General features: G+C 42.4%; 3 protein-coding genes across 5 annotated transcripts in view; 1 reads left to right on the forward strand and 2 right to left on the reverse strand.

Annotated features, from left to right (window-relative positions):
- The window catches only part of LOC108900880 (protein jagged-1b), a 46,703-nt gene extending 41,584 nt beyond the window's left edge, over positions 1-5,119 (reverse strand). Inside the window, exon 1 of the mRNA XM_018702146.2 lies at positions 3,932-5,119. Coding sequence (XP_018557662.1) covers positions 3,932-4,093 — 162 coding nt within the window. The 5' untranslated portion in view covers positions 4,094-5,119. The remainder of the gene's footprint in view (positions 1-3,931) is intronic.
- A 4,520-nt stretch (positions 5,120-9,639) lies between these two features.
- On the reverse strand, positions 9,640-12,509 carry snrpa (small nuclear ribonucleoprotein polypeptide A). Of its 3 annotated transcripts, none has more exons than XM_018702126.2 (7): positions 12,430-12,509; positions 11,505-11,588; positions 11,229-11,401; positions 10,958-11,131; positions 10,499-10,675; positions 10,313-10,401; positions 9,640-10,219 (listed from the first exon to the last, which is right to left on the reverse strand). In XM_018702126.2, the coding sequence occupies exons 2-7, from the start codon at positions 11,575-11,577 to the stop codon at positions 10,060-10,062; spliced, it is 846 nt and encodes a 281-aa protein (XP_018557642.1). In that variant the 5' UTR covers positions 11,578-11,588; positions 12,430-12,509; the 3' UTR covers positions 9,640-10,059. The 3 variants fall into 3 exon arrangements, with proteins under 3 accessions (XP_018557642.1, XP_018557641.1, XP_018557643.1); XM_018702125.2 differs by lacking the exon at positions 12,430-12,509 and adding an exon at positions 11,883-11,983; XM_018702127.2 differs by lacking the exon at positions 12,430-12,509 and adding an exon at positions 11,883-11,958 and having other exon boundaries at positions 11,505-11,585.
- A 59-nt stretch (positions 12,510-12,568) lies between these two features.
- Positions 12,569-16,855, forward strand: actmap (actin maturation protease). The gene is made up of 7 exons (XM_018702122.2): positions 12,569-12,690; positions 12,967-13,187; positions 14,082-14,150; positions 14,375-14,493; positions 14,765-14,894; positions 15,324-15,394; positions 15,716-16,855. The coding sequence occupies exons 2-7, from the start codon at positions 12,988-12,990 to the stop codon at positions 16,048-16,050; spliced, it is 924 nt and encodes a 307-aa protein (XP_018557638.1). The 5' UTR covers positions 12,569-12,690; positions 12,967-12,987; the 3' UTR covers positions 16,051-16,855.
- The last annotated feature ends 113 nt before the right edge of the window (positions 16,856-16,968 follow it).

Below are 16,968 nucleotides of genomic sequence, written 5' to 3' on the forward strand. Positions count from 1 at the left end.
TAGGAGTACAGTACATTCATACAGCGCACGTGGACCCTCACAGTCACAGAAACGATGAACTAGCCTATAGACTTTTAGCAGAGACTCCTGAAAGTCACTGCTCCTGACCAAAAACTAGTCTGACACGTAACCCTCTGTTCAACCACAAACCTCCCAGATTAAACAAATGAGATGTGTTTCCACGTCACATGAAAAAGTTATTAATGTATAAACTGTAAACTGAGAAAGGAAATTGTTCACACTGTCTATCATATGTTCTCATCTTGCCCATAGACCTCAGGAATTTTACCTGATAAAAGTTGACTGACCAAAACATCATAACTAGTTAAAAAGAAAAAGAAGTGCGTGTGTGCTCATAAAGTGTTATTGAAAAGAATGACGAAACGTAAACCGTAACATCTCGCTACTTCTGGGAATCCGCAGCAGCCTCCATGTTTCCTCTTTATCATCTTTTTATCAGTGTGTGATAAGACAACAGTCGTCAGACAGTAAGCGAGACGGAGAGAGGAGGACAAGACAGGAAGACATTATTTTATTCTTCTGTCGAAATCTAACTTTTCCATCCAAATTACAGACAGAATCTGCTGTATAATCCTCCATTTATTTCTCAACTTTGGCTTGGTTCTCTTTCTTTCTTTACCACCACTCCCTTCTTATTTCCCTCTTCCTGGGGGACGGTGACACTGGGAACCTGCTCACACTCCTTTTCTTTCCCTCCTCCTCCTCCTCCTTCTCCCTTCTCCGTTCTCTATCTGGGAACAAGCTGTAACGCTCCTGTCGTTTCTCTTTCTGCGGCCATCGGCTCTTTTCTGCATTGTTGTCATTCTCCTTTTCATCTGCCTCCCTTTCTTTTCTCTGTTTAAAGATGGGTGGAGGACACACACACACACACACACACACGCATACAATCACTTCCACACACACTCTAGAGTTAACAAGCCCCCCTGAGAGTCTGGGAGCACCAGGGTCAGGTATGTGCGTGCATGCATGTCTGTGTGTCTGTCTGTCACTGTGGCAGAATGAAACAATGGCTGTGGCTTCTTCCAACAAACTGCAAACACAAAAATAAAGCCACTGTTATCTCGGTTTGCCATGAAACCTCTGCTGATGAATAAATCTGAATAATTTACAGCCGTTTTGGCATTCTTGAAAAAACACACACACACAAAAAACAACAACACTAAACTAATGATAGCTCATTAAGTCCAAGATTAAGAATCATGTCTCCCCTGCTGCACTGTGCGCTCAATCATGGACAGAAATCACCAAGACCGACGTGTCATGTGCCAGAATCTCAGTCGCCCCATTGTGTTTTGGTTGCGTGTCCCTCTCCTGCACCCTGTCCCTGAGCTGAGAGGAGGGTGGGAGGGGGTCAGGGGGGGTGGACTTGTCTACATCAAAAGGCCTGTGGAGATACAGTGGACGCTCATCACTCCACATCCTCCTTTCTTCCTCTCCTACTCTCACTAGCCCGAGCCATTCCCTGCATACCAGCATTTCAGCGCTTCAGTCTGACCAGAGAAAGCGAGAGGGAGAGGGCTTAGGAGAGGGGAGAGGGACAGAGGGAGAGATCCCAACAGTGGCTCACACCGTCTCTGCAGGAGAGCTCGGGAAGCTAAAGGCTTGCTACGCCCAAAAGTCAAGGCTGTCTCACAGCAAAATCCTCTCCATCTTAAAGACTGACGGTCACGGCTCAGCACCTGAGCTCTATTTAACTGTGCAGGGCAGGTGAGACTGGTTAAGTCTCAAAAGGAGAGTAGGGTTAAAGCAAAAGTTCGAAACCAAAAAATGTTTTTTTCCTCTAAAACAAGGTGCTGAAGTTTGGAGACGTCGGCAGTAGTGAATACCAGTTACCACCAGAAAGTGGCACCAAATTATTCAGTTCTCAAAGCTCAGCAGCAACGTCTAATGTCAGATATGACACAGCAAAAATTAGCAACAACAGTTTCACTAAGTGTTTCCTTTTTAATAAGTATTGCAAATAATTCTATTTGGACAGATAATGAGTTTCATAAAAGTAAGTTTTGTGACACTTCAATCAATTTAAGTCATTTTTCATGGAAAATAATGGAAAATGGTGGTTTCAGCATCTCAGATGTAAAGATTACTTGTTTTTTTCTTGTGTTACGACTTAACTGAATATTTTTGAGTTCAGAATTGTTCAGACAAAAAAGAAGACACCTTTGGCTCTAGGTGTGTGTATGCAGGCATTTTAAGCTGACATTTAATAAACCAAATAATTCAATATTTGGTAGACTAATCAATAATAATGATAGCTAGTTGCAGTCCTGTATCACTGACTCAATGAAACTATATCTGGTTGGCTCTGTCAAACTATGGTTAGAAACCAAACAGGCTTTTATTGGGGTTTTAAATGAACTTTCCCTTTAATGGCGAAATCAACTCCTAATTGATTTGTTTCAGTAAATTGCTTTGAATGTGGAGCTGTTCTATCTAAATAAGACTATAACTGAAAAATATCAAACTGAATGAGCTTCATTTTGCTAACCACAGCTGAAAATCACATTGAAACAGTGTGGCGGTATCCTACACTGCAGTGTGCGCTTTGGGAATAATAAAACTGGACAACATGTGGTGACTGCTGGACTTCATTTACGAATCACACTCTTCTAAGCAGGCCTAGATATCTCCTAATGCAGATGGTCTCCTGTCCTCTGCATTATAAATGGTGACCAGCAGCAGCAGAGGATCCTGAGTGTGTGTTTCACACTGCAGTGCAGTCGGAGAATGGAGGGAGTGGAGTGTGTTGTTCTTCAGCTGTGAAGGGGTTGCAGGGGCGCAGCAAGAGACACGCAGAGCTGCCCCGAACGTTCAACATTCACACGCCCTGGAGTTTATTCGGCTGTGGCCCCGAGCTCCACACACACCCAAGACACAGATGCTGAATGTGAGCTCATAGTTTAAAAAAAAATCCACACTATCACACACACACACACACACATGTGCATACATGCACACTATTGAGCACCTCTAGGCCTGTTCTTGCTACTGCTGAGTCCTGTCACACATCATAGACATCCTGATCAGACCAGCAGCTGCCTGACAGCTCACAGGGCAAAGAGGAAAAACACTCACCTCAATGCTCAACATTTTGTTGACATAAAATCCATACTAAAGCTTTTCATGCTGAAAAAATAATGCTCAATCATTTATACAACTTATTGCAGTGGCTTCTGCACTATAACACACAAAAAAGAAAGTCTGCATCCATGCAACCATGAGGGATAAAGAGCAGGGGATGGGGGCTTGGGTCAGAAAGTGACAACGTTAAAAACAGGCATTGCACCAACAGGCAAATGTGCTAAGGATGAGGGGGGGTGCAGAGAAATGCAGATGCAATTACTCTATTATTAACCAGTGAACAAGGAGTGGATGCTGAACAGAGGATGTGGGGGTTTGGTAATTCACTGAGGAGCCACCACAGTCCCCTCAAAAAGAATGTAGGGTTTTATTTAGCATTGAAATCCCCAAAATAAACCACATGCAGCAGCTGGATGCCATTATTCTTGTTTGATTTCTGTGTTGCCCGCTTCATTATCCTCAACAAACAGTGGCATAATAAACAGTGATTTCTTTGTAATGCGAAAAAAAATATGGTTTTGCTATAATAATCCTATTCGACACATATTTTACTGTGGCATTTGCATCCCATGCGTCTAAAATGGGATTACAGTAGTTATCTCTTGCGTGGGATAATAGACAGCAGCGGGCTGAAACAACAGGTGGGCACAGCGCCATATAGGAGCAGAATGAGGGCAGCACAAAGGGGAAAGGGACAGTGCGTGTGGACTCCATTACTGACTGTTTTCACGCAGCTGTGGTGAGAGATACAAGCTGAGGCACAATTAAAAGTCAGCTTCTGGGGGTTTAAGGGCACGGCGCCCGAAATAGCACTAAATCGGTGGCTTACCTGCGGCTGCATCGCGAGCGCGACGAGAAAAATCACAGCCCGCTGCAGGTGGAGGTGTCCCCCCCGGTGTCGGTCACTCCTCATGCCTTGCCTCCCGGTGATCTTTCTGCTCGCGTTTCTGGGGTCGAGCCGAGTTATCCCGTGCGCTCTTGCGCTCTCCATCCCTGCGTCAAGAGGGATTGTGCTGTGCGCTTTGGCGGCGGCAGCGGTGGAGGTGGTGGTGGCGGCGGTAGTAGTGGTGGTGGTGGTGGTGGTGGTGTTGTCCCCCCCTCCTCGTCCCCTCCCTGCGTGCGTCCGTCCGTCCACCCTACCCCAGCTCTCCTCCTTCTCCGGTCTTAAACCCTGAAACTCCCGTGGAGCCACTTCATCGCGTCCAGTTCACAGAGACCATAACCAACCTCTGTCTGCGCTTGGATTTATCCCCCACCCACCCACACACCACACACACGCACACACACACACACACACACACACACACACACACACACTCACTCACTCACATACACCTGATCACCCCCTTGCTTCTGTGTCCAGGGTGGATCTCCACTGGGGAATGACACATGCACACAAACACACACGCGGCACCTAAACACAGCACCTGCGTTAAGAGGCTTTAAAGGTCCAATCTGCCGTCTCACTTGACTTGAACTCTCATCCCAATTAGCTGACACACACGTCTCTCTTCTTCTTCTTCTTCTTCTTCTTCTTCTTCTCTTCTTCCTCTCCTCCTCCTCCTGTCTCTCTTCAAGCCCGATCCACGCACCAAAACATCAGAAAATAAAATCTAGGCTCATCTTCTTTCGTGAGGAGTGTGTGGAAGCGGCCGACAAAAACTTGTGTCTCTCCGGCGGAATGATTTCACTTTGCGCTCTTCTCATCCAAGCGGCTGCGGCTCGTCATTTGTCAACCGAACGAAGCCCGGCGGCGACAGAGTCAGTGTGGGAAACAATGAGAGAGGGAAAGAGAGAGAGGGGGAGAGAGAGAGAGAGAGAGAGCGTGGAGGGTGTGTCCTGAGGCAGGGAATATCCGTCTTTCCGGATGGTTCCCAGCGCGCACCAGTGCTGTCATCCCTCTCTTCCCTCTATAGCTTACACACTCTGAGCCACCTGTAGGCCAACCCCAACTTTTTTTCTCTCTCTCTAAGCGTGTCACATTTACGCACGGAATTGTCCTGAATTCGTATCTCACTTCTCATCTTTTGGTTTTCTGTTTCCTCTCTACTTTTTTTGCGGCCTCTCACCGTTTCCTCTCCTCCAGTTTCAGCTCACTTCAAAGTTCCGTCGTGCCAATTAGGCCAAACTGTTTTCACAGTTTTGCTCGGGCTCAAGTGGGCCCTGAATAGGAGAAGTTTCTATGCTGTGAAGCTGAAGCCACTCCATCATTAAAATACCTCTATGAAATGGAACTTGTTCACAAAAAAAAAAAAAAAAAAAAAAAAAAAAAAAATGGTGACCGCTATACCCACGTTTATGATTAAACTTGTTTGGACAGCTGCCCCGGCCTGTATACTGCGCGCACATGCCGCAGCTTAATGATGCCGCCGGCTGCAAATACTAACATGGTGAGAGCATAAATATAAAAGAGACTTGTAGAAGGCGCATAGGCATCTTTTTGAATATTGGCATCGGTCACATGGCATATTTTCCACATCTGACCTCCAGTGCTCGTCTTGTTGGGACCGAGACCTCCGCACAATGTACCTTCTTTATCGGAGGGAAATCTAATGAGATTCGGCCTCCTCCCCCCCTCCTCCTCCTCTTCCATCTTAAAGTCTATCACGGGCTTGTTGCTCAAGAGCTTCCCTGACAACCGCTGGTGTTTCCGCGCGGCCCAGTGGTCGCTCGGCGGTGACCCCCCCGGTTCAGAACAGAGGGCTCTTGAGGAGCAGAGCGTTGATTTGCATAGAAGAGCAGTGACCTCCAAACATGAGCTGAATACTTAAACCAACCGCCCCGGAAAACACGCAGACATCACTGGGTCTGCTCAGACCAGGCTGCTGCTGCTGCTGTGTGTGGGTCACCTGAGGAAGAGCCACCAAAAATATGTGCACTCCCTGCTCCCTCTGGGTCTCCTTGCATGAGCGGGAAGAGTTGTGAGTTTGGCACCATCTAATGGTCACACGCGTCCTTTTGGGCCCAAGTTGAAGATGCTTAATGATCTCAATTTAAAGCCTCTGAGGACTTGGCCTCAAATCATGACGAGACAAGCAGAAATCAAAGCTAGGAAATAATCTTTAGATATTATTCTCTGAGAGTTTAAAACTCAAAAAGTCAATTCATCTGCCTCATCAGGACTGAGAGAGTATAGTTCAAATCTGACACTGGCTAAACAACTCATCAACTTTCATTAGAGTCTAATTTAAATGTCTTAAAATCCTGCATGGAGGTACAGTGTGTGGCATCATGTTTTTCTAAGTCCCACCCACTTAAAACTGATGAGAAAAGCCCAGAGGGAGAGAAAAAAAAAAAAATCTAATGTGAAATAACCAAAACTGCTCCAGCTTTGGCAGAACATACTGTGTTCCTGTGGGATCCCTTTACTCACTGTAAGAAGCTGATTGAGAAAATAAGTTCTCAGGGCCTGTAAGTAGTAATCAGTTAATGACAGAGATAAACCTGCGAACAAATTCTCAGATTTTCCAAAAACAGCTCTCCCATGATAAAGTGTAAATGCATAATGTAAATGCAACATCTCTGGTTTGATTTTGGTTTCATTGTATGTGCGCTCCCTGTGTTTTCCACGGCAAACTGTCAAAGACAGGCAAAACCTTTAAAGGAAAATTTAAGTTCTAACAGTTTCCTCCTTTTTTCACCATTAGTAGCTTAAAGTTTGTTTAAAAAATCATCTTATTGTGACAATTTTTCTTTTGTATCACTGAAGCCATATGATTTAAACTTACTGAAATATTTAACAATTTTGATTGAGATCAATGCGCTGGGGTTTTGAGGGGTTTAGCCACACAACAAGAGTTTGTAATGATGACGGATACACTGGCTGGTTAGTGGGGTTCAATGGTAACAAGAAATGTAAACAATGTTTTTAACTATAAAAAGCAAATAGCTGCAGATTCTGGCACAAATGTTGCCTCTACACACACACCACTTGACAGCTTTAGACACAAACTATAACCATCTATGATCAGTGTATGACTGCAGCCCTTAGACACAGAGAAACATGACAGTCCTTCCTTCTTACTCAGACAGGCCACAGTCTCAGATATTGATGATACTGAGCTTGGGGTGATTTTTTTTTAAATATCTCACTCTAGAGCAACACAACTCTCATGCATAACCCACCGGGTGAGTATAAGTTGCCTTTCAGTCCCTGCAACTGAAAGATCACTGTGTTGGTGAATGGGAAGGCACTAGGCATGTTGCCAAGAGCATGCGACACACACACACACACACACACACACACACACACACTCACTCACACACACACGGCGCCCTGGTGGCTAAGGTCAGCGCTTTCTCAAGGCAAAATAAGGGAGTGTGGAAAGGCTTGGGAAACTGCAGAGGAATGTGCATTTTCTGTGTACACTGTTGAGCTGACCTGCAGACAATTACTCAGGGCACAGTTTAAGTCCACAACAGGGAGGCCCTGTGTGCGCTGGGCACAGTTGATAGTGCGGGTCTAAATTAAGCTTTTCAGGCCTAATTCACACATCACTCTGCCCCACTCTCATGAATCCAGCCTTTGAGAGGAGGGAGGTGGTCCTTAGTGGCATGTACAGTAATTATTCTGCAAACCTACAGCATCTGAGGGCTGAGAGGGGCCTCTGAGGATGTGCAGCAAAACATACAGTTGGCATTTACTAATTGGCAAATTGCGAGACAACTGTGAAAACATTGTGTTCAGTGACATTCATTAGATATTTGTTTGAACACCAATTACAATGTTTAAATGTTTTTTAAATGGTTCAGAACATAACACATTTAAAGTTAATTAATTTATAGTATTGGTCAACAATTATAACTCCTCCTATAAAGACATATTATTACACCTGTGTGTTACTAGATTATCACTATTATCTGTGAATGCAGCAGCCTCCATTTACAGGTGTCCACAGGAGAAATTAACAGTATTATAGTGCTTTATGAGGCAGTTACTAAATGTTTATATACCACTGATAAATACTTGATAAGGGGCTTAAAGTGTTACCATATTAACTCCTCTTAAACATTAAAATGCTCCCTGTATGTTAATGCTTCATTAAATACAATCTAATAGTACAATATAACACTAGCACAGGGCGTTCTGTCTGCATAATGAGCACTTTTATTTTTGATATTAAGTAAATTTTACAAATAATACTTTAATCTAAATAATTCTGAATACTTTTACTTTTGTAACTGAGTATTTTCACACTGTAATATTGGTACTTTTACTTAAGTAAATAATGTGAGCAGCTAAAGCTTTATTTCCTTTTACTCTTGAAATGTTTGTGTCAACTAAATGTTTAATGCGATCATCTCACAAAGCCAGAGACCACAGAGCAGAGGTGACTGATTTCATCGCATATAGTAGAATCAGTTCTTCTACAGGCATGTTTAAAAAAATAAAAAATAATAAAAAAAAAAAAACAGAATAAATTCCTGATTAAATTCTCAACATTTGATGTCTATTACACCTAAAGACATGAATGATAAAATGATAAAAATGTAAGTTTTTGTTCTCTGATAACTGAAATAATTTGGCAGACAAAAACACAGAAGCCTGAAAACAGATGCAGCTGTATGAGATGCTACAACAGAACAACAACAACAAAAAAAAACTTTAGAGTATAATGGTCTGAGACCAGCCACTAAAGACCGTAATTGAATAGATTTAAAAATAAAAATCAGTCTCTCTGTGGTTTATTACACTGACCAAAGCACAAAGGCCAAATAAAAATAAAAATGTTTGTTCAGGTCGTGTATGCTGCATATTTCAATTGAATGAGATTCCACTTGGTTCACTTTACAAGCAAGATGGTAAAGATGATTTGTATGGAGATCCAGTGGTAGAAGACAAACATAGGCTACATTTTCTAATAAATGAAGGACTAATGGAACATTGTGTTTCTGAGGCCAAAGAATTAAATTTTCTACAAAATATCAATGTTTGCAGAGAATGTGGGCTGCCAGCAATCTGAACTGCATACCATGTAACATCAGCCTCCTGAGACCGAGGACTTATTTTGCCCATTTCTCCCTCCCTACATCTCTTTTTTGAGCTCCACTGATGACTAATAAAGACAACAATTCAGATAATTAGCTTCGTCCTACAGAGGGATGAGAGTTGGCTGTTTAATGTTCCAAGCAAAAGCTAGACCACAAGTAATTTCTCCCAGATACCACATGGTTGAAGATATGTTAAAGAGAAGATATGCTGGTGTTTTTTTAAGGTTGGAACAAAAGCTGACAGGTCCCCAGTCCTCCACAGCAAAGAGTTTAATACCCTTGCATTAACAGATTATTGCTTAATATCTAGTTTCAGAAAATTTGATGAAACAGAAGTAGTGGGCAAAAGAAATTAAAATCAACACTGAGAATTATTTATCAGTTGGGCTGCCCGAAAGCAATTTAACCCATCCATTCCTTTACCACCTACCCCTATGCAACGCACATCAACATCAGGAACGCAAGAAAGTAGGTTTACAGCACCAGCTGCTGGCCTGTGACGAAATCACACTGCAACATTAGCACACACGAAAAAGTGAGGAAGAGCACAGTGTCAGAAAAGCTTTAATTATAAAAAAAGGAAAAAGCTCCAGGTACAATGTCTGATATACCAGACTCTGGGTGCAATGCTTTAGGACAAACAGTTAAAAAAAACAGTACACATCAAGTTGCTTGTGGATTTAAGGGGGAAAAAAAAATATCAGTGGGATGCAGAACTCACAATTTCCATAAATTTACCTGAAATTATTTTCCATTAAGAGTTCTGTGGCACAATAAAACACAGCAACTTGATGCAAATAAAGTATACTTACATGTAATCCTGGAACGAGAACCGAGACACCTACTGCACCGACCAGCAACTGTACATTTCTAAAACTGTTTCTTGGTTTGAATCACTGCTGTTGATCGTTTTAAAAAAGACTAGTATGTGTGGGCATGTAAGAAAATGACTGGTCCTGAGAGATGTTATTTCTTTGCAAATGAGATCTTCATGGCATTAGTTTGTGTGATCTTAAAGCCTTGAAGTGCATCTCGTGCAGCGCCGGCCTGCACCTCATTCTCAAACTCCACAAAGGCAATGTCGTGGCGACCAGGGACCAGACGCACCTCCTTGAACCCAGGGAATCTGAATACACAACAACACAGTCAGGTTCAGCCTTTAACTAATGGACAAATGCAAATACACATAATTGAACGAAGAACATGACTTGTTACTGACTGGTTAAACAGCATGGAGAGCATGAGTTCGTTTGTCTCCTCTGGCAGGTTTGTGAGGAAGAGGATGTGATTGGGAGGATTTTCTGCAACCTGTGAGGATAAAGCCCAACAGAATTTAGAACGCAACTGAAGAATGAAATGGTAACATCATTTATTTAAGCAAATGAGAAGGCGGGACACACTGTACCTGCTGAGGCATTTGTCCTGGCATCTGTCCAGGCATCATTTGACCAGGAGGCATGGCACCAGGGGGCATCTGACCGGGTGCCATCCCCGGAGGAGGCATCATGCCTGGAGGGGGCATATAGGGCGGCTGGCCTGGCATGTGCATCATGCGAGGAGCCTGGCTCATGGGAGGCATTCCCTAAAGAGTGAAGAACAAGAAGGATGAGCATTTTCAACCAATTCTTCTATTTGCCCTTCATAATGCAATCAATGATTTCCACCCATATCTGGGGAAACTATGTGCTACGTTTACTCTACTGCATGAAAATTATGTGTCAATTTTAATTCTTTGGTCTTTCTTATCGGTGGAAATTTTCCAGGGGACAAAAAAAGCGAATCTGTTTTCTGTAGTTTGCTATTCCATCCGCATTTATGTCCTCAGCTGTCACAAGATATTATTGCTGACATTAATTCTACTTACAGGCATAGCAGTAGGTACCCCAGCGACCATGGGTGCAGCAGCTCCTGGTACACCTTTCTTAGCTCCCGATGCATCAGGTTTGGTCTTCTTCTTCTCCTTCTTACGGTCACGCTCCACATATGTCCCCTTCATTTTAGCTATGATGTCTGAGTCCTGCTTGGCATACTGGATACGCTTCATGAGGAGACAAGGGAGTTAGGCACTCTTATATACAATGTTTTTTGGAATGTTTTAATGTGCAAAGCTCTTTAGTGATCTGGTATTCACCTACCATGGGTTTGTCATAGAAAGGGAATCCCTGCATAGATCTCAAAGCATTGGAAGCACTGTTTATCTCTTTGAAGATCACAAAGGCCTGACCCTTCATCTTCAGGTTTCGTGCGACCAAAATGTCCAAAATCTGTCCGAACTGAGAGAAGATGGCGTACAGAGACTTCTTCAACTCTGCAGGGGAACATTAAATCAGAGAAACTATTAGTTTGATTTGATACATTTTTATATTTAACTGGATCACAGAGAGCCTGGAGAGAGTGGGTCATAAGCTTACCATCTTTCTTGATTTTCTCATTCAAGTTGTTTATGTAGATTGTATGGTTAAGCCGTACCTCCGCTGTGGCCATCTTTCTACCTGCTGATGAGTGGTTGGATTAAAAAAAAAAAAAAAAACGTTAAATATTCCTCTAAACCAGCTAGAAGCACAAGCTAAGCAGCTAACGAGCTAACACTCACTAACGTTAGCAAATAACCTGAGTAACGTGGGGTGAACGTTAGCCTACAAGCTAGCTACAGCTAACAATATCTAACTACGTCCATCTATCGTTTACGCTTCATTCACTCTTTGGCACAAACACGAATAAATATGCTGCATGAAATCATAAATTGGTAGCAAAGGTCTTTATATCGAAATAGAAACGGTTAAACTCACCTCGAAATGTTGAATGAAAACCCGGGGGTTCACAAATCCCGTTCGCTGTTCTCGCGATAAATTAGCAACGCAAACGTCATTTCCGGTATTACGGTAAATTCTGACCCATCAGATTCTTCAGAGACTACTTCAGCACTTTTTTATCTTAGTGTCCCTGATTTAATAGCTGCTATTCCCAGGCCACCACACCATTTAGATGAAACCACATTTTTTGATAGCCACGAAGAGAGAAATTGGACTTTATAGGTACAGAGAGCGTGACAAACTTTGGGTGTTACACCTGTCGTAGTAACTCGTACACAAATGAATTGACTGTGCAGTCTGTTCAGATAATTTAGTGGCATAACTCTACACCATACAGTTATAAATTGAAGCCTAGAGGCCTATGGGACTATAAAGAGATGCAAAAGTACCACACACAGGAACAAGAGGAGACAAATGACCACAAGCACACACAAAACAACTTTAAAGGGATGTAAAGCAAACGAAAAAGAAACTGTTAATGACCATTAAGACAAAACAACACGTCAAAGAAATGAAAAACTACCTTTAGGAGAAAGGGACTCCTTCAGTTCAAGGTCTGGCGCAGGAGTATCTCTTCCCAGGGGTCAATTTTCTCACTATCCATCCATGCATGCCGTTTATTAATGCTACTCTAGGGGGCGGTGTGACCGTTTACCTTTAGTGTGTGATCCAATAATAAACACGAAAAGAAGCGGGGCAGCTACTGCCAAATATGGGCAAAATACCGGTGCTGTTAGCCGACTGATTGACGATGGTTCGTCAGGAGGGAGTAGGATCCAGTATGGTAAATGCAACGAGTTAATTACTGTTTGTGGATGATAACAGTTTACAGGAGATGATTTTTGCACCTCGCTTTCTTTCTAAATACCAGTCAGCACCGAGTTAAGATAACTTTACTCGTGTTTCGCTCTGCTTGTAGGCAGCAGTGCTACTAGCTAAACTGTAAGAGTCGGTATTTCAATTACAGTGTTCATGGAGTAGAGCTGTTTAGAGCTGCTGCAACACACCCCCCCCTTTGCTAAGTTGCACCAAATACTTAACAAGCCTCCCTTTCTATCAGGTCTGAGCTAGAGGGAGCTGTATGAAAATGCCAGTTGATTGCCCCCTGTCACCTCCTCCTCCTCCTCCACCACCACCACCTCTTCCTGCTCCAGGTCCACCACCTCCTCCTTCAGCCTCATCACACAAAAAGAAGCTGTATCAGACTATAGCCAGCAGCAGGAGTCCTGTAGAGGGGGACCACACAGAGGCCTGCCTACTGCTCAGTCAGAGAGACAGCAGGTGAGAATTACTATGTGGGAAATGAGATTTAATCTGAACATCTGTTTATTGTGATCATCCACCGTCCATAGTCTCAATGTCTGGTCTTGCCTGATGGATGAGTAACAAGTAAAAGAATATTAATTATAATAAACTATATAAGTTGGATCAAAATAAATCTAGAAGTAAAACACAACATTAAAAGAGTGAACATCAATAGGTATACAAATGCTTAATATTCATAAGAAGAATAAACAAACTTCACAATTTTGCTTTGTGGACTTAGTTGCCGAGCCACTATTAGTTACTATTTACCATGCAACAAGAGGATACCACAGTGTTGTACATTGTCATTTCTTTCACCTTATTGTTGACCATTAAATATTGAATGTTCTTTTCTTTTTGCCCCCCATCCACCCCCTTCATTTCTCCCAACGTATTGGCACATACTGTCATGCTTTTTCTTATTTACAGTCAGTTTTATAAACTGAGTTATCCAGATTATAATGTTGGTGATTTGACACAAGCTTGGGTTTTTTTGGGTTGTTTGAAGCTGGTTTCTAATTCACCTGGAGCTCCTGTCACAGCAAAAAATCCTTGTCTAGTCTTTAGGAGTTTGTGATTTTTCATAGACACCTTATAAACTACACGGTTTGTTAGTTAACTGCTTTATATTGAAAAGTTTATTGTTAGTAAGTTGTCCACCCAACTTACTAACATAAGGTTGGCAGAATTTTGGAAACACACTGAGTCATCAAAAAGTAAACATAAGCTTGAAAAAGTACTGTAATAGATTGTACATATAAGTCAAATAAGCTGTTCAATTAGTCTAAGTTTGAAAGGGCAGACAGCATAGTTGTTGTTCTCATGGAATAGTGTGTATTTATGTTCCATGGTGTCGGTTTTGTGCTTCAGTTTTAGGAAGGACCTGCAGTGGATACTGGTGAACACATATGTGCCTTCCCTCATCCAAGATGGTCCACAGTAAGTCAGTAAACTGCTGTCAGTCTAACACTTGTCAGGTAACACTCTAATCTACAGTTGACTAAGGAAGCACTTACATAACGCAATTAAAACTGTCACCTCAACTGTTGTATGTACAATGGGGCTATTGTGTCATTGGTTTTACCTGAATGCTTTTCAGTCATTAAACATGACATTATTTACCAGGGTGTGACAATGATTGTGTTCTTTCACTTATCTCTCAGGTGTGGTCTGGTGGCTTTGTGGATGGCTGCTCACCTTGGACAGCCGCAGCTGAGCATGGAAACTGTAGTTCAGACAGCACTGAGCAGGGGATACACAGCACAGGGGGAAATGTTTTCAGGTGACAAATGTGTGTTTCTGCCATGGTGGATCACAGCAGAAACTTTCTGACAGCACTGAGCAAAGCGCTGAATTCTCTCAAGGGCAAAATAAATACCTCGACATCACTAGGTGTCGCCAGAAGTACGCAGGGTGTAATTTAAAAATGTGGAAGTTGCATAACCAACTTGTTTTAGTGGTGATTCACTCTTACACACCATAAACTCTCACACTGTGTTTAGTTTATGCTGTTTGGTTACTTTTTGTTCTCATTAAGATTCTTATTTTGTCAGCTAGCGACATGGCCCTGCTGGCAGAGGAGGTTTGTGGCTGTAAGGCAGAGCTGCTGTCCGGAGGTTTAAGTGGCAGCAATGCTGCAACCATCATCACACACTTGTGGGGGAGACAGCCGGTTCTCGTCCCGTATCCTGGACCTTAACAAAACCACCATGAAGGATGTTAAATTGTTTTTACTGCTAATGTTAGCGCAAGACAGATACATTACAGTGGACTCGTGTGTATGTCGGCTGAGAAGTAACAAGAAACAGGACAGAAATGCTTAACTGCATTTGAGCTAATTCAAACACAGTGTCACCAGGACAACATACATTGTTTGTCCTCAGGAGTGACAGGTTAATTTTTCAACTACAAAATGTCATATTTTGCATGTACCTTCTTTGTATCTGGCTTAAAAAATATAAGTGATCCATATTAAGGTTGTTTTAAGTTAAAAATGTTGATGTTTCTATCATCCTTAAAAATCCAGTAACAGTCAGGATGAGCTACATGTCATAAGAGAAAATACTACAAAAATTACAAATAACAATACAAATTCTTTAATAGCATGCACAGATATGATGAGGACTACAACCATGAGCCATGCCAGCGTAGCGGCCACAGGGCGCACTGGGCAGTCGCTTCAGGTAAGACTGGATAGTGTTCTGATAGTGTTCTGGATAGTGTTTTTTTTTTTTTTTCATTTCACATTAACCTAACAAACTGAACCAGGATTAGTCTGTTTCATAAAGCTGGTTTGGAGCTAATGAGATTAGTCCCAGTCAAGTCTGGTTTATTTAATGACTTTGAGACACAGACCTGAGAAATTAAGGACTGATCACACCAGTTCAGTCTGAAAAACAGCCTGATCAGTTTCCATGGTGACTAAACCTGGTTTAACTGGCCTTATGAAACACCTCTCAGCACAAACATCAACATCCCACACAATAACCGAATGTTCATTCCAGGTGTTCTCCTTGGTTTGGACCAGGGGAGTGTGAGTGAAATGCACCATCAGTCTAATCCCAGTCTGCCCTGGCTTTACCTGCCCAGCGACACCAGTTTCCCCTGTCCCATCAGCAACACGGGACTCAGAGAGGTTTATATCCTGGCTAAGCAGGGTAAAAGCCTGCGCTACCAGCTGTGGAGTTGGGACAGCATAGCTCAGAGCAACGAGCAGCTGAGGACAATGGACCCTCAGAGAGCCAACGACGGGACCCAGTATGTGGTTCCTCGAGGAGGGGTAGAGGCTGGGCTGGCGGGAAAGGCAGTGTTGCTCCACACAAGGACACAGGAGCAGTAATAAGTACGACGCTGCTGGCCAACAATCCGAGTTTTATTTTGCATCACGGTGAATTCTTATGGTGCTGTCTGAATGACGCTGCAGTTGAACCCATGTGAATAATGGGTTTATACAGATGTGGATCAGTCTTGTTTCAACTTAACTTTTAAGTTTAACAGGGCTTTGAAAAGTACAAAAGTAAAGATGCTGTACATGTCACAGTTCTGATGCAGCATGATTGTTAATTCTATTAGAAAAGGGTGAAATATATTTGTCAACCATCAAGAGATATGGCTGATCTCAGGGAGTTATCTCCTCATCTGTAGTTGCATAAGGTCTTTGTAGGTAAATGAATAATTATATACTAAACAAGAGGATCTTTGATTGCCTTATGTCTGGTCATTATCTCCATGACAAAAGAACATGTGTGCTCAGAGTATTAATAGTTAGTTTACCTCATTGATATTCAACAACGTGCACCGAAATCCAATCAGATCATCTTACACCTGTGGTGTAACTGTAAAGTTTCTACTATGTATTCAGCATATCAACATACTGTCCTACAGACCATGTAGTGTGGTGGAGGGACACATAATTTGAACGACATAATTGTCGTAAATGAGCCAAAGTGTAATTGCTATTCTTGGCTGGATCTTTTATCTTTTTTCTCTCTCTGTTTGTCATGGTTTATTGTTGTATCGCCTGTGAAACTGGAATGGTGTGCCTCCTTGGCCAGGTGTCCCTCAAAAAAGAGACTGTAGTCTCAAGGGATTCCTGATTAAATAAAGGTTTAATAAAATAAATAAAAAAACATTTCTACACTAAATAGTCTAATTTGATTTAATATTTGTCATTTCAGTTCATTTCCTACCTGTACCTGTACATGTTTTCAGATCTCCAGAAAAAGAAATATTTAAACATGAAAATCAATCAGTGTGT

This window comes from Lates calcarifer, linkage group LG21, assembly GCF_001640805.2.
Source record: "Lates calcarifer isolate ASB-BC8 linkage group LG21, TLL_Latcal_v3, whole genome shotgun sequence".
NCBI classification, from domain to species: Eukaryota; Metazoa; Chordata; class Actinopteri; family Centropomidae; genus Lates; species Lates calcarifer.

Bases quoted from the DNA above. Each gene is read 5' to 3' on its own strand.
- snrpa (XM_018702126.2), bottom strand. From the start codon at position 11,577: ATGGCCACAGCGGAGGTACGGCTTAACCATACAATCTACATAAACAAC. The intron at 11,402-11,504 runs GTAAGCTTATGA...GTTCCCCTGCAG, and splicing joins TGAGAAAATCAAGAAAGATG to AGTTGAAGAAGTCTCTGTAC. The intron at 10,402-10,498 runs GTACAGTGTGTC...TTATCCTCACAG, and splicing joins CAGGACAAATGCCTCAGCAG to GTTGCAGAAAATCCTCCCAA.
- actmap (XM_018702122.2), top strand. From the start codon at position 12,988: ATGAAAATGCCAGTTGATTGCCCCCTGTCACCTCCTCCTCCTCCTCCA. The intron at 13,188-14,081 runs GTGAGAATTACT...TTTGTGCTTCAG, and splicing joins CTCAGTCAGAGAGACAGCAG to TTTTAGGAAGGACCTGCAGT. The intron at 15,395-15,715 runs GTAAGACTGGAT...TGTTCATTCCAG, and splicing joins GCACTGGGCAGTCGCTTCAG to GTGTTCTCCTTGGTTTGGAC.